At 43.3% G+C, this 9,415-nt stretch overlaps 2 protein-coding genes across 2 annotated transcripts in view; one reads left to right on the top strand and one right to left on the bottom strand.

Moving 5' to 3' along the window:
• Positions 1-9,239, bottom strand: part of LOC138368812 (adhesive plaque matrix protein-like) — a 24,623-nt gene extending 15,384 nt beyond the window's left edge. The window contains exons 1-2 of the mRNA XM_069331511.1: positions 9,224-9,239; positions 8,164-9,018 (exon numbers count right to left, since the gene is read on the bottom strand). Of these exons, the coding sequence (XP_069187612.1) occupies positions 8,164-9,018; positions 9,224-9,239 (871 nt within the window). The remainder of the gene's footprint in view (positions 1-8,163; positions 9,019-9,223) is intronic.
• LOC123756831 (DNA oxidative demethylase ALKBH2) overlaps positions 1-9,415 on the top strand; it is a 166,473-nt gene that overhangs the window by 31,945 nt on the left and 125,113 nt on the right. The gene's annotated exons all lie outside the window — the stretch shown is intronic.

Genomic DNA, 9,415 nt, shown 5'->3' with positions numbered 1-9,415 from the left:
AGAGGAGGAGTTTGCGCGGAGCTGCTTCGTGCGTTTCCCTCGAGCTCCCGTCGCCGACTGAGGTGCTCATGGCCGCTGCCTGCCTCCTCTGTTCTCCCGCCCCGGGGGTGGGAGGCGGCCATGACACCAGCTGTGGCTCCAGGCTGTCCACACGCACGCACGCACGCACACACACACACACACACACACACACACACACACACACACACACACACACACACACACACACACACACACACACACACACACACACACTGGACTAGCCTCAGATGGGACGCCAGCGCCTCACCTCTAACAGAAGACGTTGTTCCATCACCATCAGAATAGTCAGCAGTGTCCTACCGCCGTCAGAAGATAGATGGGACGCTTCATCTATCGTCCATCTATCGATAGATGGGACGTCCCCTCACCACTAGAAAATGAAGTGTTTCTAGCCATTATCAAAGTAAACAAAAGTCCTCAAGGTAATTGAGACTGCATCATATTGTACTCGACATTCGAGTCCTCACAATCACCCCTTATCATTATGCTGTGACTGGACACAATCATTACAATCACCATCAGCAAGGGGCAGTGTCAGGGGTAAGGGGGGGGGGGTCTCGTCAATATCACCTGCAGTAGGAAACACTGACACTGTCACTTACAACAGAGGGCCTGTTAAGTAATTGTTAAGTTATCTTGTCCATTTAAGTATAGTGGAAACAGAGGCAACGTTTCTATATCATCCTAGGAACATTATCGCTATATCAAGACAAGAACGGTATCGCTATATGATATCCATACGACTGTTATCAATGATAACATATTCTATTTTATAAATATAAATATTGATGTATTTAACATTGCGAGTTTGACATTAATGGCTAATGGTGTTTACAGATGTGTTATTGAAGGTGCTTAAACATTCTTGTAGTAACGCGATTAGCAAGAGGCGCTAATCGCGCTAGTTCTCGTGATAAGCAAGAAGCGCTAATCGCGCTAGTTCTCGTGATTAGCAAGAAGCGCTAATCGCGCTAGTTCTCGTGATTAGCAAGAAGCGCTAATCGCGCTAGTTCTCGTGATTAGCAAGAAGCGCTAATCGCGCTAGTTCTCGTGATTAGCAAGAAGCGCTAATCGCGCTAGTTCTCGTGATTAGCAAGAAGCGCTAATCGCGCTAGTTCTCGTGATTAGCAAGAAGCGCTAATCGTGCTAGTTCTCGTGATTAGCAAGAAGCGCTAATCACTGGCGACAGCATGATTAGTTCGCGTGGCCTCGGGCTCGACATTGATGTCGCGTCGAGGTGGAGGGCTTCGAACCCCACATTGTCATTTCTCCAACTCCTCCACCTTTCTTATATTTAATTTTTTTTCAAGTCTCTCTACTGAGAATTGTCTTATGTACAAATCCACAAGGGCCGTGATGAAGGTTCGAACCTACGTACGGGATCATCCTGGACGTAGGTTCGAATCCTCATCACGGCCCTTGTGGATTTGTGCAATATGATGTATCACGCTACTGTGATTTCTGTGTGAATTGTCTTCTGTGTTTAGCTTCTCCCTTTGTGTTTACTTAGTGTCTGAATGATCCAGTCCAAACTAATCCTTACAAGGATTAGTTTGAGACAAACTAATCCTTGTAAGGAACCCAGACGTGTGATAAGTATAGCGACGACGTTTCGGTCCGTCTTGGACCCTGATTGGTTAGAGTTTAAGGCGGTTCGAAACTGTTGTTGTTTAAAATTCAGCTGGGAACCAAAAGTTGCAAGTAGCACGGGCTATGGTGATCCCGTAGTGGACTTACCTGGCACAGGCGCGGAACTGTAACTTGAATATATTGGTTCGAAACGTCGTAGGGTGAGTGTTTGTCATTTTGCAATAATATTGTAACTTATTCTTTGATTTTTTTTTTACAAAGATAATTAATTATCAGGGGAAATTATTTTTTGAAAGTATCTTTTATTTTGTCACCCTAACTAGATATCTTTTGGGCACAGTATCCGCGTGTGGCGTTGATGATGTCATTACAACGTTGATGACTCTTAGCGTTACTCTGGGATATCCTGGACGTTGATAACTTAACGCAACTCTTGGATATTCTAAAGTTGATGACTTCTTAGCGTTACTCTTGGATATCCTGAACGTTGATGACTCTTAGTGTTACTCTTGGATATCCTAAAGTTGATGACTCTTAGTGTTACTCTTGGATATCCTAAAGTTGATGACTTCTTAGCATTACTCTTGGATATCCTGAACGTTGATGACTTCTTAGTGTTACTCTTGGATATCCTGGACGTTGATGACTCTTAGCGTTACTCTTGGATATCCTGAACGTTGATGACTTCTTAGCGTTACTCTTGGATATCCTGGACGTTGATGACTCTTAGTGTTACTCTTGGATATTCTGAACCTTGATGACACTTAGTGCTACTCTTGGATATCCTAAAGTTGATGACTTCTTAGCGTTACTCTTGGATATCCTAAAGTTGATGACTCTTAGTGTTACTCTTGGATATCCTGAACGTTGATGACTCTTAGTGTTACTCTTGGATATCCTAAAGTTGATGACTCTTAGTGTTACTCTTGGATATTCTGAACCTTGATGACTCTTAGTGCTACTCTTGGATATCCTAAACGTTGATAACTTAACGTAACTCTTGGATATCCTGAACGTTGATAACTTAACGTAACTCTTGGATATCCTGAACGTTGATAACTTAACGTAACTCTTGGATATTCTAAAGTTGATGACTCTTAGTGTTACTCTTGGATATCCTGAACGTTGATGACTCTTAGTGTTACTCTTGGATATCCTGGACGTTGATGACTTCTTACCGTTACTTTTGGATATCCTAAGGTTGATGACTCTTAGTATTACTCTTGGATATCCTAAATTTGATGACTCTTAGCGTTACTCTTGGATATCCTAAATTTGATGACTCTTAGCGTTACTCTGGGATATCCCAAAGTTGATGAATCTTAGCGTTACTCTTGGATATCCTAAAGTTGATGACTCTTAGCGTTACTCTTGGATATCCTGGACGTTGATGACATAGCGTTACTCTTGGATATCCTGAACGTTGATGACTTAGCGTTACTCTTGGATATCCTGAACGTTGATGACTCTTAGCGTTACTCTTGGATATCCTAAAGTTGATGACTCTTAGCGTTACTCTTGGATATCCTGAACGTTGATGACTTAGCATTACTCTTGGATATCCTAAAGTTGATGACTCTTAGCGTTACTCTTGGATATCCTGAACGTTGATGACTCTTAGCGTTACTCTTGGATATCCTGAACGTTGATGACTTCTTAGTGTTACTCTTGGATATCCTAAAGTTGATGACTCTTAGCGTTACTCTTGGATATCCTAAAGTTGATGACCCTTAGTGTTACTCTTGGATATCCTGAACGTTGATGACTCTTAGTGTTACTCTTGGATATCCTAAAGTTGATGACTCTTCGCGTTACTCTTGGATATGCTAAAGTTGATGACCCTTAGTGTTACTCTTGGATATCCTGAACGTTGATGACTCTTAGTGTTACTCTTGGATATCCTAAAGTTGATGACTTTTAGTGTTACTCTTGGATATCCTGAACGTTGATGACTCTTAGCGTTACTCTTGGATATCCTAAAGTTGATGATTCTTAGTGTTACTCTTGGATATCCTGAACGTTGATGACTCTTAGCGTTACTCTTGGATATCCTAAAGTTGATGACTCTTAGTGTTACTCTTGGATATCCTAAAGTTGATGACGCTTAGTGTTACTCTTGGATATCCTAAAGTTGATGACTCTTAGTGTTACTCTTGGATATCCTAAAGTTGATGACTCTTAGTGTTACTCTTGGATATCCTGAACGTTGATGACTCTTAGCGTTACTCTTGGATATCCTGAACGTTGATGACTCTTAGTGTTACTCTTGGATATCCTGGACGTTGATGACTCTTAGTGTTACTCTTGGATATCCTGGACGTTGATGACTCTTAGCGTTACTCTTGGATATCCTAAAGTTGATGACTCTTAGCGTTACTCTTGGATATCCTAAAGTTGATGACTCTTAGTGTTACTCTTGGATATCCTAAAGTTGATGACTCTTAGTGTTACTCTTGGATATCCTGAACGTTGATGACTCTTAGCGTTACTCTTGGATATCCTGAACGTTGATGACTCTTAGTGTTACTCTTGGATATCCTGGACGTTGATGACTCTTTGTGTTACTCCTGGATATCCTGGACGTTGATGACTCTTAGCGTTACTCTTTTATATCCTAAAGTTGATGACTCTTAGTGTTACTCTTGGATATCCTGAACGTTGATGACTCTTAGTGTTACTCTTGGATATCCTGGACGTTGATGACTCTTAGTGTTACTCTTGGATATCCTGGACGTTGATGACTCTTAGCGTTACTCTTGGATATCCTAAAGTTGATGACTCTTAGCGTTACTCTTGGATATCCTAAAGTTGATGACTCTTAGTGTTACTCTTGGATATCCTAAAGTTGATGACTCTTAGTGTTACTCTTGGATATCCTGAACATTGATGACTCTTAGCGTTACTCTTGGATATCCTGAACGTTGATGACTCTTAGTGTTACTCTTGGATATCCTGGACGTTGATGACTCTTTGTGTTACTCCTGGATATCCTGGACGTTGATGACTCTTAGCGTTACTCTTGGATATCCTAAAGTTGATGACTCTTAGCGTTTCTCTTGGATATCCTGGACGTTGATGACTCTTAGCGTTACTCTTGGATATCCTAAAGTTGATGACTCTTAGCGTTTCTCTTGGATATCCTAAAGTTGATGACTCTTAGCGTTACTCTTGGATATCCTGAACGTTGATGACTCTTAGTGTTACTCTTGGATATCCTGGACGTTGATGACTCTTTGTGTTACTCTTGGATATCCTGGACGTTGATGACTTAGCGTTACTCTTGGATGTCCAATACTTATCTTCCTTACATAGCATTAGGCTAAGATATCCACGTGGGTAGGAAATAAGCTTACAGGTTCCGGAAGATGAGAGGAAATGTCAACACTGTGGAGAAATGCCCGATAGACCACTGGAACATTATCTAACACAGTGCACAGTTACAGCCACAACAGGCCACTGGAACATTATCTAACACAGTGCACAGTTACAGCCACAACAGGCCACTGGAACATTATCTAACACAGTGCACAGTTACAGCCACAACAGACCACTGGAACATTATCTAACACAGTGCACAGTTACAGCCACAACAGGCCACTGGAACATTATCTAACACAGTGCACAGTTACAGCCACAACAGGCCACTGGAACATTATCTAACACAGTGCACAGTTACAGCCACAACAGACCACTGGAACATTATCTAACACAGTGCACAGTTACAGCCACAACAGACCACTAGAACATTATCTAACACAGTGCACAGTTACAGCCACAACAGACCACTGGAACATTATCTAACACAGTGCACAGTTACAACCACAACAGGCCACTGGAACATTATCTAACACAGTGCACAGTTACAACCACAACAGACCACTGGATCATTATCTAACACAGTGCACAGTTACAGCCACAACAGACCACTGGAACATTATCTAACACAGTGCACAGTTACAACCACAACAGGCCACTGGAACATTATCTAACACAGTGCACAGTTACAACCACAACAGACCACTGGAACATTATCTAACACAGTGCACAGTTACAACCACAACAGACCATTGGAACATTATCTAACACAGTGCACAGTTACAACCACAACAGACCACTGGAACATTATCTAACACAGTGCACAATTACAGCCACAACAGACCACTGGAACATTATCTAACACAGTGCACAGTTACAGCCACAACAGACCACTGGATCATTATCTAACACAGTGCACAATTACAGCCACAACAGACCACTGGAACATTATCTAACACAGTGCACAGTTACAACGACAACAGACCACTGAAACATTATCTAAGTGCTGAGTTACAAACCCATTAAGATGTCAACTAAGATTCAACAGAGCAGAAGAAGTTGTTAAACAGATTGGGGGCGTAATCTTCCAGAAGCGACCATACGAGTCATAAATACTCATACTCCGCCCAAGTAAAACAGAAACAAGCAACACTTAGTGGGCCAGCCAGAGGCTTGGGGCCCGCGCAGTGGGCCAGCCAGAGGCTTAGGGCCCGCGCAGTGGGCCAGCCAGAGGCTTGGGGCCCGCGCAGGAATATCCCTGCAAAAAATTAGGATTAACGTTGAATTAACGTAGAATCAACGTAGGAACAACGTAGAATTAACGTAGGATCAAAACCATGCTGGTGAAACGTTAAATCAACGCAGAAAAACGTTCATTTAACGTCGTTATCCCAACCTGTGCTCACTGGTCAATGCTTCATCAACGTCGCTTGCCCAAATTTGGCCCGTGGGGGTTGGGGGGTCGGGGGTAGCCACGAAAGTCTCTTCAGAATGTGGTGTTTCGTAGCGGGTCATCTGGCCGGCCGGGTCCTGGTTCGATGTCACAGCGACCTCTCGTAGCCTCTGGCGGGAGAAATCTGGGTTGACAATGCTGGGACACCGCGATGCTATGTAGCGGCGGATTTCGCGTTGGCAAAGACTTTGCGGCGTTTCGCTGTAGTCGGGGTATACTTGTTGACGTGGGCAGGGTATAAGGTATAAGTTACTGCCTAACGGGCAGACCCTGTCGACCCTCTCTTATAGTCGCCGAGGGTACGAGGTTGTCTGAGTAATGTCGAAGTGGTTAACCAAGCATCCTTCTGGCGTGCATGTGGTTGTAACCATTAACTTTCTCTGTGCTCGGGAGTTCTCGTTTGGGCTCTCAGAATCTGCCTGAGTGGCTCTTAACAAGGGGGGTCTTGGAATGCTTGGAGGTCTTAGCTAGGATCAAAGAGTGCTTGAGCATTTGAGCTACAATGAAGCTAGGTAAAACAGGAATTAAGCGCAGGTAAGAACGCGGGAGATTTAACTCACACGGTCATCATTCAGACTCAGAACCTTTTGGGCATTTTCTCCAGTTTCTTCCTGGAGAAAATCTAATCTATATTTAATCTGTTAAACTATGCAATACCTTGTACAACAGAACCTGATATGACCCTAAAGAAGACTTTGTGGAAAGGTCACTTGTACGTGGGATAATATTGACCTTTGGGATAATATGTGGGATAATAGTGATCTTGAATTCATTGACCACTTCTTGTAATTATATTTTGGAGAAATTGTAAGTTAAGAAGCCAACTGAATACAATCGTCTTCTTGACGAGGAAGACAACTCAAACATCATTCACGACCTTGGCTTTCACTTGAGATTATTGGATCCTTTGTTTGTCGTTCATATTGCAGTGTTTGCACTTCCTCCAATTGTGCCAGTTCGAGTTGAGCTCTAGCTCTGTGGTTCCCCCTCAGGGGCCAGATTCACGAAGCAGTTACGCAAGCACTTACGAACGTGTACATCTTTCCTCAATCTTTGACGGCTTTGGTTACATTTATTAATCCGTTTACAAGCATGAAAACTTTCCATTCAACTGTTGCCATTGTTATAAACAGCCTCCTGGTGCTTCGGAGCTCATTAACTGTTTAATAATTGTAAACAAAGCCGCCAAAGATTGACAAAAGATGTACAGGTTCGTAAGAGTTTGCGTAAGTGCTTTCGTGAATCTGGCCCCTGGTTCTTTGATCGATTGGTGAGACAGGTTTCCAAACACCCTTGGCTTCTGTGGAATACATTTGAAGTTGATTATATGGAGTTTGCTTCACTATTTGCTTCTCTTATGTCTATGAGGCTCTTTTGTTGGTTGGTAATACTGCAGCTCTTATTGGTTGGCTCCTATTGGTCGGTTGGTGATAGTTCAGCTCCTATTGGTCGATTGGTAATACACTTGCCTTAAATTCATTGAGTATGAATTTACTTTAGACAGATACTTTAGATTCACTGTCTATTTTCTTTAGCTCTATCACATGAGATAGAGTTTGCTCTATCTCAGGTGATAGAGATCACCTGAGTTGTGCTTAATATCTCACCCATCCGGTTGCTGATCTTAACCAACAGTGCTTAACCCGACATATTTAGTGTCGGATCAGGTGCACTGTTGCTTATAATGTGGTTGGAATAGTGCCAACTACATCATTCACAGTGCCACTGTGTGACCAGATCTACAGTGCCAAATCAGCTCCTACATTGTAAGGTGAAAGTTTTAATTGAGTTTGCAAAAGATCGGTTGTAGATTTCTGTTCTTGTCCAGTTGTTCTGTCCGGCCAGAATTGGGATTGTAGGAGATGTTATGGATGGTTCCTGGTTCTTGTAGGGACTTCCTGGTTCTTGTAGGCACTTCCTGGTTCTTGTAGGCACTTCTTGGTTCTTGTAGGCACTTCCTGGTTCTTGTAAGCACTTCCTGGTTCTTGTAGACACTTCCTGGTTCTTATAGGCACTTCCTGGTTCTTGTAGGCACTTCCTGGTTCTTGTAGGCACTTCCTGGTTCTTGTAGGCACTTCCTGGTTCTTGTAGGCACTTCCTGGTTCTTGTAAGCACTTCCTGGTTCTTGTAGGCACTTCCTGGTTCTTGTAGGGACTTCCTGGTTCTTGTAGGCACTTCCTGGTTCTTGTAGGCATTTCCTGGTTCTTGTAGGCACTTCCTGGTTCTTGTAGGCACTTCCTGGTTCTTGTAAGCACTTCCTGGTTCTTGTAGGCACTTCCTGGTTCTTATAGGCACTTCCTGGTTCTTGTAGGCACTTCCTGGTTCTTGTAGGCACTTCCTGGTTCTTGTAGGCACTTCCTGGTTCTTGTAGGCACTTCCTGGTTCTTGTAGGCACTTCCTGGTTCTTGTAGGAACTTCTTGGTTCTTGTAGGCACTTCCTGGTTCTTGTAAGCACTTCCTGGTTCTTGTAAGCACTTCCTGGTTCTTGTAGGCACTTCCTGGTTCTTGTAAGCACTTCCTGGTTCTTGTAGGCACTTCCTGGTTCTTGTAGGCACTTCCTGGTTCTTGTAGGCACTTCCTGGTTCTTGTAAGCACTTCCTGGTTCTTGTAGGCACTTCCTGGTTCTTATAGGCACTTCCTGGTTCTTGTAGGCACTTCCTGGTTCTTGTAGGCACTTCCTGGTTCTTGTAGGGACTTCCTGGTTCTTGTAGGCACTTTCTGGTTCTTGTAGGCACTTCCTGGTTCTTGTAGGCACTCCCTGGTTCCCTGATTAGTCGTTGGTAGCTTGAACAAATCCACAAGGGCCGTGACGAGGATTCGAACCTGCGTCCGGAAGCATCTCCGTTGGTAGCTTCCTCGTTTGTCACTGCTGGTTCTCTGGTTAGTCGTTATTTGTAACGGGTCTGCCGTTGTTAGTTCCCTAGACAGTCGTTACTTGTTCCCTGGTTAGTGGTTCTTAGTCCAGTTCATTTTCCAAGATTCATTTGTTGAGATTTTGAGTCCATCTGCTGAGAT

The sequence above is a fragment of the Procambarus clarkii genome, chromosome 26 (genome assembly GCF_040958095.1).
Source record: "Procambarus clarkii isolate CNS0578487 chromosome 26, FALCON_Pclarkii_2.0, whole genome shotgun sequence".
Classification (NCBI taxonomy): domain Eukaryota; kingdom Metazoa; phylum Arthropoda; class Malacostraca; order Decapoda; family Cambaridae; genus Procambarus; species Procambarus clarkii.
This window is presented reverse-complemented; position numbering and strand designations above follow the sequence as displayed.